The following is a 16,883-nucleotide window of genomic DNA, read 5'->3' as shown; positions in this document are numbered from 1 at the left end:
AGCAAACTGTCGGATCTCTGATATGCAGAATCATTTTTGTATCTTGTTTCAAAGATACACAAAGAAGCTATTAAACAGCTGATCATAATGTTTTGGATCATCAGTGTATACGAGGTGCAACAATAAAGTAATGAGACTGATTTTTTTTTTTGCAAGATGTGGCAACCCTGTAGGCTTGCGTAGGCACAATATCTTTGTCCTTGGTCTATAAGCTGTTTCTAGTCCAAGTGGCACATCGATGCAACTCCTCAGTCATGAGTTGTGCTGTAATAAGTTAACATGTGTTTGTGTCTCTCGTTACGGAAATGGAGCTGCAGAATATTGCACAACAGTATGCCATTTCTTTTTGCGTTAAATTGGGTGAAAACATGACAACAACTTATGGGAAGCTTCAGAAGGCTTTTGGAGAGGAGGTTATCTCAAGAGCTCAAGTTTTTTGTTGACATAAAATGTTTAGTGAAGGCAGAATGAATGTTGAAGATGAAGACCGCAGTGGACGACCATCAACCTCACGACGGATGTCAACTTGGCCAGGGTGCATGAACTCGTACGATCTGAGCAAAGATTATCTGTGAAAATGACTGCAGAAGAACTGAACATCAACTGAGAAACAGTTCGTCTAATAATAACTGAAGATCTTGGTATGAGAAAGATTTGTGCAAAAATGGTCCCCAAAAACCTCACACCACAAAAGCGAGAAACACAGCAAAATGTGGCAGTCGATCTGTTAGAACAAATGGAAATCAATCCAGAATAGTTGAGCTGTGTTATCACTGGTGATGAAAGTTGGTTTATTCAGTACGATCCAGAGACAAAATGCCAAAGTTTGCAATGATGCTCAAAGGGATAACCCAAACCAAAAAAAGCTCGCATGTCAAAGTCAAAAGTGAAATGCGTGCTTGTGTGCTTCTTTGATTCCAAGGGAATTGTTCATAAAGAGTGGGTGCCTCCTGGACAAACAGTTAACCAATATTACTACAAAGAAATTTTAGAAAGACTTCATAAAAGAGTTCGTGTCCGTGCCAACATTGCTGATAATTGGATTCTGCATCACGATAATGCGCCATTCCATACTGCTCTGTTAGTACAGCAATTTTTAAACTCAAAACAAATTTCAGTACTACCACAGCCACCTTATTCACCAGATGTCGCTCCGTGCAACCTTTTTCTATTTCCAGGAGTCAAAACGGCGGTCAAGGGACACCATTTTCGAACAACACAAGATGTCCAAAAAGCAGTGACGAGGTTCTTGGAGGATATTACAGAAGATGAGTTCCAGAAACATTACCATCAATGGCAGAAGTGCTGGAAAAAAAGTGTGCAATCAGAAGGGAACTAATTTGACAGAGACAACACTAAACTTGACTAAAATGGTAAGCAACATTTTTCTCACATCAGTCTCATTACTTTATTGTCGCACCTCGTATGCTGCAGCAATGCCCTTACACACATATAGAAAATAAGGGCAGTCCTATCACCCTTCCCTCGGGCACTCTCAACTATACCCTTATGTCTGATGAACACTTGCTATAGAGAACAATGTATTGCATTCTATTACATCTGAAGTCTTTAGAACCATTCACATATCTGGGAATCTATTCTGTATGCTCATAACTTCATTAACAGACTGTAGTGGGGCATTGTGTCAAACAACTTCTGGAAATTTGATGAATATGGAATCTGCCTATTGTCCTTTACCCGTGGTTCACAGAATATTGTGTGAGAAAAGGGTAAGGCGAGTTTGGCATGAGTGATGCGTTTTAAATTAGTGCTGATTTGTGGACAGGAACTTTTCTATCTCAAGGAAATTTATTACACTCAGACAGAGAATACCTTCAAGAATTATGTAACAAACTAATGTTAAGATATTGGTCTGCAATTTAGGGAGCCATTCTTTTACCCTTCTTATATACAGGACCCACCTGCACTTTTCCAGCTGCTTGGGACTTTGTGCAGGACAACAGATTCATGATAAATTCAAGTTAAGTAATGGCCCAAAGCTGCACAGGTCTCTCTGTAAAACTGAATTGGAATTCCATCCAGATCTAGTAACTTGTATGTTGTCAAATCTTTCAGTTACTTCTCTACACTAGAGATGCCTAGTACTATGTCCTCAATATCTGTAAACTTTGACCTTCCTTCCGCTGCCTTCTATTGACTCATCAGATTGGTCAATTAATTATTGGATAGAAACTTTACATAGGACCAGAATGTTCTGGGTTCTAGGCAAGATCTCTTGCTAGGGTACGATAGTAGTCATTATTGTATGCTTGGCAGATCAGTCTTTTTATAGACACACGAATTTCTACTAACTTTTCCCCATCATCATTTGCGTGTTCTTTTACAAACAGAGAGTGCAACGGTCTCTGCTTCCTCAGCAATCAAATTGTTTCATATCTTGTATTAAGGACACTCAAACAGAATATGGTTTTTATGTAAAAGAGCAATAAGTAGGCCATAGAGAACCATGTTATTGTGCATCCATTAAATTTTGGGACTGCAGCTATGTAAACTCTATTTCTTCTTCTTCTAATATTTCAGCCATACAAATTCCAGCAATCTTCTGAGTGAACCAACAGACTGAAGCTATATTACACATTCTACCATTCTACACAACTGATAAAAAGGTGCCAGTGACATTGACTGATGGCAAAGAGTATGCATCTGTGGTATACAATATTATGAATACCGAGAAGAAGGGGCGTAGGTTAGACGTCTTCGAGGAATTGGAGATTTTCAAACATCTCTCTTGTCATGATGGCTTATTCTTAACAAACAGCTGCAGCTGCGAAATAAAAACTTTTTCGACTGTGTAAAGCCATTGCTTGATCTTTGATACAGATTTCCTCATGCAGATTACCGAAATGTTGTTTTCCTGTCACATCTTTGCTGTTTTCTTGTATGTCATAACTAACGTTTCTTACATTACAAAATGTATCTTTATTTAAAGCATATAAATATGTAACTTCATCCTATTATTATTAGTGTTACGTTATGCCTGAATCAGCTGCATCACAATTTCATGTGTCTAATTTTGAATGTTACAGTAGCCTAGTCGTTTCTGCGGCTACTAGATGGTGCTCATAGCAACACCACGTTTACTTGCCCACACTTTCTAAAGTGGGACCTCAGTCTTGTTGCAACCCTTGTTCACAGTACGAGCAGCCCTTAGCGGCTCACCATCTCACAACTATTCCTGACGTCGCATCTCCAGCTTAGATCTTTTTAAATATGTGACTTGTAAGTACTGCATCTTTTCCAGTCAGTACAAACTTTAATTTTATTAACGTATTATATACCTAATATGTTTTAGAACAGTTAGTCTAATTCTGAAGGTGACGCTCATAGTAGCATCGAAACCTGGTCAATTTTGACTTAATATTTCTGACCGAGGGCTTATTTGTTCTAATATACTAATGTAAACAGTTGTGAAGCAGTTCGTTGTTACGAAGCATTGCATAGTCTTCATCCTAAGGCCTTTGGCACATTTTGCTGTTGGTAGACATTTGCGTGTGCACGGTGTTGTGGTGTTGTAAATGGTGCATTTCCTTTGCAGCTCAAGTTTTATTTTGGTACTTATCTCTCGTTTATTTTTTTATTGCTGCAGTATTATTCTGCAGTAGTGGGATATAGTAATATTCTTTGTTAGAATATCTGTTGTTACCAGTCAACATCCAAAAATTTAACTGAAATATAAAATAATGAAACATTCCCAGAAATCCGAAAAATTCCCAGGTTTTTCCCAGTTTTCTCCTGGATGAAAAAATTGTTGGGTTTTTCTCGGTTGTCCCAGGGGGTATACACCCTCATATGGCCAAAACATTACAACAAATAAAGTTTGTACGGTTGCACACCCAAAATTTAATGGATGATGTCATGACATGTTTGTGCACCATGACAATATATTCTTTATATCTTTTTAAATTAATCACATGTTTTGAGTCACAACAAAATGAAGGAAGTAAATGTGGTGATGTACACAAGTACATCAGCACAAAATAGAACTACTTTGAACAAATAAGAAAATTAGTAATGACACATTGGAGTTCATTTTTCATCTACATCTACATCTACATGATTACTCTGCAATTCACATTTAAGTGCTTGGCAGAGGGTTCATCGAACCACAATCATACTATTTCTCTACAATTCCCCTCCCGAACAGCACGCGGGAAAAACGAACACCTAAACCTTTCTGTTCGAGCTCTGATTTCTCTTATTTTATTTTGATGATCGTTCCTACCTATGTAGGTTGGGCTCAACAAAATATTTTCGCATTCAGAAGAGAAAGTTGGTGACTAAAATTTCGTAAATAGATCTCGCCGCGACGAAAAACGTCTTTGCTTTAATGACTTCCATCCCAACTTGCATATCATATCTGCCACACTCTCTCCCCCATTACGTGATAATACAAAACGAGCTGCCCTTTTTTTGCACCCTTTCGATGTCCTCTGTCAACCCCACCTGGTAAGGATCCCACACCGCACAGAAATATTCTAACAGAGGACGAACGAGTGTGGTGTAAGCTGTCTCTTTAGTGGACTTGTTGCATCTTCTAAGTGTCCTGCCAATGAAACGCAGCCTTTGGCTCGCCTTCCCCCCAATATTATCTAAGTGGTCTTTCCAACTGAAGTTGTTCGTAATTTTAACACCCAGGTACGTAGTTGAATTGACAGCCTTGAGAATTGTACTATTTATAGAGTAATCAAATTCCAACAGATTTCTTTTGGAACTCATGTGGATCACCTCCCACTTTTCGTTATTTAGCATCAACTGCCACCTGCCACACCATACAGCAATCTTTTCTAAATCGCTTCGCAACTGGTATTGGTCTTCGGATGACCTTACTAGATGGTAAATTACAGCATCATCTGCGAACAACCTAAGAGAACTGCTCAGATTGTCACCCAGGTCATTTATATAGATCAGGAACAGCAGAGGTCTCAGGACGCTTCCCTGGGGAACACCTGAAATCACTTCAGTTCTACTCGATGATTTGCTGTCTATTACTACGAACTGCGACCTTCCTGACAGGAAATCACGAATCCAGTCACACAACTGAGACGATACCCCATAGACCCGCAGCTTGATTAGAAGTCGCTTGTGAGGAATGGTGTCAAAAGTTTTCCGGAAATCTCGAAATACGGAATCAACTTGAGATCCCCTGTCGATAGCAGCCATTACTTCGTGCGAATAAAGAGCTAGCTGCATTGCACAAGAACGATGTTTTCTGAAACCATGCTGATTACGTATCAATAGATTGTTCCCTTCAAGGTGCTTAATAATGTTTGAATACAGTATATGCTCCAAAACCCTACTGCAAACCGACGTCAATGATATAGGTCTGTAGTTCGATGGATTACTCCTACTACCCTTCTTAAACACTGGTGCGACCTGTGCAATTTTCCAATCTGTACGTACAGATCTATCGGTGAGCGAGTGGTTGTATATGATTGCTAAGTAGGGAGCTATTGTATCAGCGTAATCTGAAAGGAACCTTATTGGTATACAATCTGGACCTGAAGAATTACCCATATCAAGCGATTTGAGTTGCTTCACAACCCCCAAGGTATCTACTCCTAAGAAACTCATGCTAGCAGCTGTTCATGTTTCAAATTCTGGAATATTCCATTTGTCTTCCCTGGTGAAGAAATTTCGGAAAACTGTGTTCAATAACTCCGCTTTAGCGGCACAGTCGTCGGTAACAGTACCATCGGCACTGCGCAGTGAAGGTATTGACTGCGTCTTGCCATTTGTGTACTTTGCATACGACCAGAATTTCTTCGGATTTTCTACCAAATTTCGAGACAATGTTTCGTTGTGGAACATATTAAAGGTATCTCGAATTGAAGTCTGTGCCAAATTTCGCGCGTCTGTAAATTTTAGCCAATCTTCACTGGTTTGATGCAGAAAGGGTCAAACTGAGAAAGGGTGTGCAACAGGGATGATTTAAACCCATTTACCTTCTTTAAATTTTTTATTACATATGCATACAACCATGATTATATGCTTTCAAATAATTTTAAGTGGAAAGTCTAATACATTATATAATATAGCTTGTGTTGTGGATCATTTTAAGCAGCAGCATAGTTACTATAATGTAATAAAAATATAATTTAAGGAGTGAAGGTAACTGAACAGTGGAGGCACTGTATGGTTACCCTACACTGTCCCAGCTGACCACACAGTGCTGACAATGCAGCTATGCTGTCCAAATGGTGTGAGGGGTCACACTAGGTGGAGCGGGCGAAGAGAGGCCGGAGGCAGGGGGCAAGTGGGATGGTTGAAGGAGGGTTGGGTTGTTTTGGGGAAGGAGACCAGACAGCGAGGCCATCGGTCTCATCGGATTAGGGAAGGACGGGGAAGGAAGTCGGCCATGCCCTTTGAAAGGAACCATCCCGGCATTTGCCTGGAGCGATTTAGGGAAATCACAGAAAACCTAAATCAGGATGGCCAGACGCAGGATTGAACCGTCGTCCTCCCGAATGCGAGTACAGTGTCTAACCACTGCGCCACCTTGCTCGGTGGTCAAAGGAGGCAGGTGACGGCTAGAGGGAGTGAGGCAGGGGCACAGGACGTGCAGGAGTGTGCTGGGAGGCGGAGGTGCAACAGAGGAAGGGGAGACGAGTGGGGGAGGGCACAGGTGTGGGTGCAGCTGCACGGATGAAGGGGGTCCTGGCCCCAGGCTAGGCTACCAAAGTGCAATTTCACTTTTGTGACAATGTAGTTGAGGATTTATTGCCATATGTTAACTTATAAATAAACAGGTACAAAGTCCAGAGATGGAGAAAGCCACACCTGCTCGTATTACAGCTACCAAGAGTTCTGCGTTGTCCCTCGGAGAATGTGCGGGAGCTGCCCAGACCTGTGCTGCCAGTTTTGCAAAGTCATTTATTTTATTCTTCACTAGTGATGAGTGGTTCTGCACACGCAGATCTTTGTACACTGTTAAAAATTTTGTCACTGTCCGCACAGCCATTCTGGTTAAAGATGACGGGTACATGCATATCTGCTCCAAGAATGTCAATGCTAATGCAATCACATCTTCACTCAAGGATGGCTGAAACAGGAAAAAAAGTATGTTGAAAATGCTACATGTTGAAATGTAATACCCAAGCCTAGTTATAATGCAATATATGACACAAATAATTAGAATGGCATCTGATACATGCATTTCGATTTATAGTTTGTCTTTTTTGGATTTAGTCATTGTTGTATGGTGTTGAGTAGATAAAGGACACTTACGACTGCTTTTTAAAGGATTTTGCTTCATTTTATAGTTAGATTTTGTAATTTGTGAAATTAATAACACCTAATTAAATTATGCAAGTTTGGGCACTCTGTTGTTTACATAATATAAATTCTAAAACTGAACATAAATTGTGACTTTTATATAAAATCAAAATTCATTGTAAATTTCATGGATTATTAAATCATTTTATGCATGTTGATGATTACTGAAGCCCGATATTAACAGAATAATTGATGACATTTCAGAAAATGAGAACCAATATACCATATTTGAATTTTAAGCAGTCTTTTTGATGACTGTAATAAAAAATATGAATTTTCAAGGAAGTATGATGAATCAGGCAATGTGCAAAGAAAATATTAATGTAAAATTATTGAAAAAATAAAAAGTTTAATTTTACATAAACTAAACAGCAATGTTATGTTTCGAGCTCATTGTAATACTTTTATAAATATGAATGTGCCAGAGGCTGTGTGACTTTTTTTGTGACATTGGACTGAAATGGTGATGACTGACTAGAATCCAGGACCATTACATACTGCCACCAAAGTGTAGAATTTCAGTTTTATCTCTGGCATTGCCGCTTCCAACACTGGAATGTGGTGATGTTATACAGCACTTGTCTTATGAAAACAATCACAATGCTGTGTTAATTGTATCTAGAATTATGAATGCTGAATATACTTTAATGAGAAAACATACAGGATCACATATTTTCACAATGAAATATACTTTGCCAACAGTACAGCCATATTTTTCAAGGGGCAGTCCTAGTAGTGCTGATGCTCATGTACTTCATGTCAAATGGAAGTAAGAAAAGAGCAAAACTAAGAAAATATTTACCAGTTCTGTGTCTAATAAAATACAGGCAAATAATAATACAAAACATGAGAGTTAAATGAATGGAAAGGCACTATGTGACAATAAAAAGCCATAGCTGCTCACCAGAAACAAAGACTATTTGCACCAAGGGTTCATTTGACAAGCATGCCAAAAAGAAAACTATCTTTCAGTCTAAAATTTCTGGAAATAAAGAACAGTTTCTTCCTGAGAGAAAGAAAAGATTCAAATACAACAACAGAAGAGTGTAGATGAAAGCACTAAAAACCACTGATTACGAAAAAGTCAATGGGGAAACTGAAGCAATAATGAGATTCAGCACCCATTTCTGTCATTTTATCTTTTACTTCATTCAGGAACCTGTGATTTATTTCCTGATTTTTATTGACCTATTGGTCCCCTCAGTATCATTGTTGAGACTATAAAAATAGAATCTAACTGTTATATCCCCCATTATTTCACCTTCTTGTGTCTCCCACGAAGTGACTATCCTGCTCCTATTTTAGCTATACTCTCACTAATTGTCTTTCTCTAGCTTCTGTCAGCCCCCGCTGCCCCCCTCCCCCCCCCCCCCTCCCACAACAATTGAACAATTTTATAGTTACAAGAGCTTGAGATTTTATTTGTTATTCTGAGTATATTTGTACTTACAACAAGGCCACTCTGCACAACTCCATGACACAACATCAGCCTAAAATTGTCTATGTCATTTACACTGATTGCAGCATTATCAGAACCCTTAATAAGCTCATCTGTGGGTATGGTTCTGCCATCCCATGTTGGCAGCAGACACCTGAAAGAGAGATTTGAGTAACTAAACACCATTACTTCATTTACAATATTTTAAATGTATATGACATATACCAATACACAACTAATTCAGAGACAGCTGTCATAATAATAATAATAATAATATTTATTTGTCCATGTTAACTTTACAGTCTTGGACATCGTTATTTTTTGTACAATTATATCAATATCATGTCATTCCAAGAATGAATATATACATCAAGTAGCACATTGTATATCACTCCCTGCAATAATGTTGTAAACACATGGGCACATTATATATCACTCCATACATATAATGATTATATACATAAAATTAGCCAATTATAACAATACCTCCACTAATATACTGCATGTAAAAGAATAAACTAGCAGTACTACAGCTCAGAATTCTTTTAATGAGTATAAACATCTTTCTATTAACATATTTTTCAATTTGTCCTTGAAAAGATTGCCTTGGAGTTGCTTTATATTTTTTGGCAACTTATTATAGAATTGTCTCCCAGTTACAATTGGACTGTGGGCTGTAGCTTTCTTGTTAGTCTGTATCCTATGATATTCACTTTTGGCTCAAGTATTGTAATTATGGGTGTCACTGTTCTTTACACTATTTTCCTCGTTCTCTTTTACAGACATTATGGTCTTAAATACATATAATGAGTACACTGTCAGTAATTTATAATTTTTGAAATAGCCCCTACAGGACTGGCGTTTGCTTGTATCAGCAATTATCCTAACTGCTCTCTTTTGAAGCCTGAAAATGGGATCCATATAGACAGTGGGTGCCCCAACCCAGCCCTCGATCCCATATCGCAGGTGTGAGTGTATTAACCCATAATACACTTGTTTAAGGACAAGGGGAGCTATTATATTTGCAAGGCATTTTAGTGAGTAAATATTACTAGAAACCTTTTTACAGGTGGAGCCGATATGCTCTTTCCAAGTGAGATGTTCATTTCATTTCATTTCATTTCATTTCATTATCTTCCTGTAAATCATTTACATGATGCAGGAATTGTCACAACAAAGTTATCATACTAGTACAAGTACTACAGACATAATAATGGAATATCACTTTCAAGGCATTTTTTAAAAGTACAAATTTAGACATATAAATTAAAATTTTTGGCAATAAATTTACACACAATCAGAGTACTCATCTACGTCATAGAAAGTTTTGCTTAAAAGGTAATTTTTAAGCTCAGTCTTAAATTTTACTTCATCTATTATTTCCTTCATGTACACTGGCAGAGCATTGTAAAGTTTTATTCCAAAATAACTTACATGCTTTTGGGTTTGTGTGTCCTTACCCATTCTACATACAAATTCTTATGTGTTCTAGTATTTATTTATTTATTTATTTATTTATTTTATTTATTTATTTATTCATCCGTGGAACAATAAATATTGTATGGATGTCGTCAGATTACAACACATGAGCACACATTTACATTTACAGTTAAACAGGTTTCTCATATTTTGTGTAGTATTTATAACTAGTCATACACATATTTATAATTACATAATATTTTGGTGATAATGTCATATGTTGCTAATAATCTACATCTATGTTAAATATTCTTTTACAGTATAACAACTTCTACTTACTAAAAAGGTTTTAAGCTTTTGTCTAAAAGTGAGGGGCTCATTTATTTCTTTAATTTCTTGTGGTAATTTGTTGTACAGTTTTATCCCATTGTAAAATATACTTTTTTGCGTCTTTGCCTTGTTCTTTCTATCTAGATGGAGGTGGTGACAAGCTCTTGTTTCATGGTCATGTATTAGGCTGTTTGTGTTGTACATCTCTATACTATCTATCATTTCTAAAATAATAGAAATACTAGTCAAAAAGAGACTGCTAAATTACCTGAATAAATATAATCTTCTTTCCAATGACCAATTTGGTTTTAGGCCCGGAAAAGGCACACAATATGCTATAGCACAGTTCATTAAAGTAATTTTAGAAGCACTGGACAAAGGTGAAAATGTAAGTGGTATCTTTTAGACTTGTCCAAGGCCTTTGATACAGTTGACCACAAAATCTTACTTCATAAATTAGGGCAAATAGGAATAAGAGGTGTGACAAAGAAGTGGTTCAAATCATACTTGGAAAACAGAGTTCAAAGAGTTGAGATATCACAAGTTTCAAACAATTCCCTTATAAAAAAACCTGTCTGACCCAGAAAATGTGAATATAGGCGTCCCACAGGGAAGTGTATTAGGCCCAATATTGTTTCTTATATACATTAACGACTTCCCACAAAGTATCAGACATGGCAAAAAAATACTTTTTGCTGATGACAGCAACATAGTAATAACAGGTGAAAATCCAACACAACTGTCAGAAAGAGCAAACGAGGCTCTCAGTGATGTCCACAACTGGTCATTAAAAAATAAAGTAACCCTAAATGTAAAGAAAACTAACTATATTAACTTCCAATTGAACAAAAAACACAATTCCACTAGAATAAAAGTTAATAATAATGAATTAGAATGTGTAACAAGTACCAAATTCTTAGGGATGAATGTAGACAGCCAACTGATTTCAGTGTGTTTTGTGATCTTGATCATAAGTATGTAGTAAAGTTCCCGGTGCAGCAGGGTTCTTCTCCAACTTATAATGAAAGAGTACATTGTATCACATTCATTTAAATGAAGAACAATACACCATTTTAGTATATAGTATGATCCCTCTAGTCAGTTCTCCATTACGTAACACTAGCTGGCAATTTAATCTAATCGACACATGAGTAGCTACAAAGTATTTTTAGACTTTGCTTGCATTGTATATTTATTCATTTATAAAATATGATTTGTTTCATTTACTTTTCGCAAACATAAAATACATGTTTGATCATTTTCTTCCTACATACTTAATGAGTAGAATAGCATTTCCTGTATTAACTGACAGTTCACTCTGTCACAGTAATAATTGTCGATTTTCGAAGTCAAATTTAATTATTATGTTTACATGTGAAAGATCCTGTCATTCTGTTACATTCTTGAAGTTCTACTCAGATTTTATATAATAAAATCTAAAGTATATCACATACACATTCATTTTCAATAATTATTGAAAGATTTGCAAAATAATTACTATCAGTAACTGGACATAACTAAAATTCTATTGTTCTCAAAAACTGTTCATGAAAATGTTGGTGCTGTATCACTAAGGTCAAATTAAAGTCTTTTACAATTAATGGCATGTACCTGAAAATGATCTCCATGTAAAAATTTAGATCATAGTATAAACAGATTCTACTTATGAAGTGGCTGATGTTGGACAGAAATTGGGTCGGTTGGTTGACTGGTTTGGGGAAGCAGACCAAACAGTGAGGTCATCTGACCCATCGGATCAGGGAAGGATGGGGAGGGAAGTCCAACACGCCCTTTCAAAAGAGCCATCCCAACATTTGCCTGAGGCAATTTAGGGAAATCACGGAAAAACTAAATCAGGATGGCTGGATGCAGGTTTGAACCACTGCCCTCCCGAATGCGCGTCCAGTGTGCTAACAACTGCGCCACCTCACTCAGTAAGATTTTGAGAGTAGAGTCTGGTCACCTAGTGCAATGTGCAGCATGCTAGCTGGTGACACAGGAAGGTAAGCCAGATCCAGGTTGAATCTGTGTAGTGGATTAAAAATGGTGAGCTGGTACACTGATCAACTTGAATGTGGGTTACAGGCAGTCTCACATGCTTATTTAAGCAAATTCTGGGCTGGTCACCAAATTCCACCTCAGAGAAAACAGTACACAAACAGTTAAAATATGATGGTACTCAGAAAAAAGTCTACATGATTCATAGAGAGTAGGGGGACATGACTTCCCTTCCTCAGGTTACCTTGATAACTGTGACATCAGGAAAGGCATCTCGTCAAAGAGGTAAATAACAAAATATAACATTAGCCAAATCTTGAAAAGCGGACTCCATATTAGATGCGACAAATGTTAGGTAAAATAAAGATTATTTGGAAAGGAATTAATAGCTTGAGAGTGACATTGCTGTTCCTTTGCCTTCAGTAATTCTTTGTGGTGGCAGGTCCAGGTTGGACTCCTTAAAGTATGGTTATCATTAAAAATGTGGTCTGTCAACTACACTGAAATGATGATAAAAACATTAAAGGATTAAAAGCTGTAAAAGAACAAATCAAATGATCAATGACATGAGTACATGGGTAGAATTGGAATCCTAGACTCCTTTTGCACACAGGAATCATTCACTAGACTTCTGTGCCCAGAATGAAAATGGCAGCTGATAGAAACATGATGGCAGATACTTAGAAGTAAAATTCACTTATCACAATGTGTATTTGAAAATAACTGCTAACTATTTGTGGTGTGTGTACTGTAAGACCTTCAGTACACACACCATCAGATTATTTGACTGATCGCTCTAACGAAGTAGACGAGTGTCAGCAATATGTCTCGTGGTCTTATCGTGGCGTGTTTATCTTCTGCTGTTAGGTCAAACGATAGAAATGCCACTTGCACCCTTAGAGTAGCAGATTGATGGTGACCCACTTTAAACAGAACTTGATTAATTTTAACACACATTTATTAACATAATAAAAAATATAGACATTACGTAACTTGATTCTGGATGCTGTTTACAATTCACAATCTGAAATTCCTTTGGTCTTGGTACGTTAATCTTATTCTCACATATCTCTGATACTTGACCAAGTGTCTATTCATTTATCTTCATGGCTATGTACAGGAATATGGTAATCTTATTAGGCGCAGACTGAAACTTGACTATAGACTGGTACAGACAAATGCAGACTAATGCAGACTGATGCAGACTGACAAATCGGAGGTCTGTACACTCATTATAATGCCTTGAGCATTCAGGTATCACTGCGTGAGTGTGATTCGCGAGGAGAAAAGGTTCTACGTTAGCAGCAGTCTCATTGGCTGCGTTACATATTAATACGCGGATCGGCGGACGCATAATTTGGTCCGTCTCTAAGACAGCGCCATCTAGCAGTGCGGAGATGGACGAGCACTGCGCCTGCGCTGTTGTGCTTAGCGGGGCGCGCTCCAGTGGGAAAGTTGTGTATGTGCTGACTACGCGGAACTATGTACACAACACTATTCCTTTTATTTCATCTGAATGTGTGACAGAATGTACTGCAAATGATGTCACAGCAGATATTTGTAACATTTGCATAATAACTTATCCCATCATTCTTTGCAAACCCTCTTTTTAACTACATTGATGGAACACAGCACCAAAAAATAATTAATGTAGTCTTCTCTCAGTTTCAGTAATCAGATTATTTAAGAAGGGCAGGTGATTGGCCCACCACTTCCAATTGCCTTGGTGGGGCTGCCACCTTATTGCCCAAGCAGTGACGATGTGCCAGATGTTCAGCATGTGGGCTTGGCCTTTCCTCCGCACCCCTATATGTGGTTTAACTGCCAGCACCGGTTAAGTGGGGATAAATGGGAAAGAAAAGAAAAAGGATGGGCTAGGGATAGGAAAAGGATAGGAGGCAGGTTCTTGATAGGTCGTTGAGGGACACACTTGGTCTGGCTCTCCCCCTTCGGCCTGTCCGGCATGGGTGACCCTGCCGGTAGCTACACTACCACCAGCATAGCCCTCTGGATCCAGAGCACGCAAAGCTCCTCACCCGCACAGACAGTGCTACGTTAAGGCGGTGTCCTCTGAGTCGAGTAATGAAATTTTGGGAATAAATTTGTCTAGGTAACATATTTAAATGACCAACATTGCAAGATCACAGGTTATTGTAAACATGATAAGAGATTGTACCACTATCAGAATGCTGAATGCAAGCATGCCTATATGCAAGCATTGTGTTGTGGAGGTGCTGGGTGTCAGTTTATGGAATGGAGTTCCATGCCTGCCCCTCTCAGTCGTTCAATTTATTTTATTTTATTTATTTATTTATTGTTCCGTGGGACCAAATTAAGGAGAAGTCTTCATGGTCATGGAACGAGTCAATACATGAAATTATAAAACGATAGTAGAAACAGATAAAATGAAATACAAGAAACGTATTCAGGCGACAATTCGTACATTTAAATAAAGAAGATCAACAATGTAACACTGGAATTTGCTTAATTTTTCAGTTCTTCCAGGAGCTCCTCAACAGAATAGAAGGAATGAGCCATGAGGAAACTCTTCAGTTTAGACTTAAAAGCATTTGGGCTACTGCTAAGATTTTTGAGTTCTTGTGGTAGCTTATTGAAAATGGATGCAGCAGAATAGCGCACTCCTTTCTGCACAAGAGTCAAAGAAGTGCATTCCACATGCAGATTTGATTTCTGCCTAGTATTAACTGAGTGAAAGCTGCTAACTCTTGGGAATAAGCTAATATTGCTAACAACAAACGACATTAAAGAAAACATATACTGTGAGGGCAATGTCAAAATTCCCAACTATTGAATAGGGGTCGACAAGAGGTTCTCAAACTTACACCACATATAGCTCGAACAGCCCATTTTTGAGCCAAAAATACCCTTTTTGAATCAGAAGAATTACCCCAAAAAAAATACCATATGACATAAGCGTATGAAAATATGCGAAGTAGACTACTCGTCGTGTTGAACTGTCACTTATTTCAGATACTGTTCTAATGGTAAATATAGCAGCATTTAGTTTCTGAACAAGATCCTGAACACGGGCTTTCTACAACAGCTTACTATCTATCCGAACACCTAGGAACTTGAACTGTTCCGTCTCGCTTGTAATATGCCCATTCTGTCTGATCAAAATATCAGTTCTTGTTGAATTGTGAGTTAGAAACTGTAAAAACTGAGTTTTACTGTGATGATTAATTCTGGCTGTCCCTCATGTGCTCAAATGTAGACAGACCTGGTGATTGAGCAGGCCAAGGCATCAAGTTGAAACTCTGTAGACCTGTTGGGTTACAACAGTGGTATGTGGGCAAGTGTTAGCCTGCTGGAAAACACCTCTTGGAATGTTCATGAATAGCAGAACAGCAAGTTGAATCACCAGACTGACATACAAATCTGCTATCAGGATACATGGGATAGCCATGAGAGTGCTCCTGCTGTCATAGAAAATCACATCACAGACCATAACTCCAGTTGTAGGTGCAGTGTGTCTAGCAAGCAGACAGGCTGGCTGCAGGCCCTCAATTGGCCTCCTTATAATCAACACTAATCAACAACTAATTCTTCCCGAGGGCACGCAGCTTTACTGTATGGTTAAATGATGATGGCGTCCTCTTGGGTAAAATATTCCGGAGGTGAAATAGTCCCCCACACAGATCTCCGGGCGGGGACTACTCAGGAGGACGTCGTTATCAGGAGAAAGAAAACTGGCATTCTACGTATCAGAGTGTTGAATGTCAGATCCCTTAATTGGGCAGGTAGGCTAGAAAATTTAAAAAGGGAAATGGATAGGTTAAAGTTAGATATAATGGGAATTAGTGAAGTTCGGTGGCAGGAGGAACAAGACTTTTGGTCAGGAGAATACAGGGTTATAAATACAAAATCAAATAGGGGTAATGGAGGAGTAGGTTTCATAATGAATAAAAAAATAGGAGTGCAGGTAAGCTACTACAAACAGCATAGTGAATGCATTATTGTGGCCAAGATAGACACAAAGCCCACGTCTACTACAGTAGTACAAGTTTATATGCAAAATAGCTCTGCAGATGACGAAGAAATTGAAGAAATGTATGATGAAATAAGAGAAATTATTCAGATAGTGAAGGGAGATGAAAATTTAATAGTCATGGGTGACTGGAATTTGGTAGTAGCAAAAGGGAGAGAAGGAAATGTAGTAGGTGAATATGGATTGGGGGTAAGAAATGAAAGAGGAAGCCGCCTGGTAGAATTTTGCACAGAGCACAACTTAATCATAGCTTACACTTGGTTCAAGAATCATAAAAGAAAGTTGTATACATGGAAGAATCCTGGCAGGTTTTAGGTAGATTATATAATGGTAAGACAGAAATTTAGGAAAAATGTTTTAAATTGTAAGACATTTCCAGGGGCAGATGTGGACTCT

General features: G+C 38.1%; 1 protein-coding gene across 3 annotated transcripts in view; it reads right to left on the bottom strand.

Annotated features, from left to right (window-relative positions):
• LOC126425288 (uncharacterized) overlaps nucleotides 1-16,883 on the bottom strand; it is a 390,004-nt gene that overhangs the window by 255,485 nt on the left and 117,636 nt on the right. For 2 of the 3 annotated variants that reach the window (XM_050088259.1, XM_050088260.1), the window contains 2 exons: nucleotides 8,744-8,885; nucleotides 6,799-7,060 (listed from right to left, as the gene is read on the bottom strand). In XM_050088259.1, the coding sequence (XP_049944216.1) occupies nucleotides 6,799-7,060; nucleotides 8,744-8,885 (404 nt within the window). Of the gene's footprint in view, nucleotides 1-6,798; nucleotides 7,061-8,743; nucleotides 8,886-9,790; nucleotides 9,953-16,883 lie in introns of those variants that run through there. The other variant, XM_050088261.1, reaches the window with a different exon arrangement.

Source organism: Schistocerca serialis, chromosome 10 (assembly GCF_023864345.2).
Source record: "Schistocerca serialis cubense isolate TAMUIC-IGC-003099 chromosome 10, iqSchSeri2.2, whole genome shotgun sequence".
NCBI classification, from domain to species: domain Eukaryota; kingdom Metazoa; phylum Arthropoda; class Insecta; order Orthoptera; family Acrididae; genus Schistocerca; species Schistocerca serialis.
Note: the sequence above shows the minus strand (reverse complement) of the source record. Positions and strands in the feature narration are given on the sequence as shown.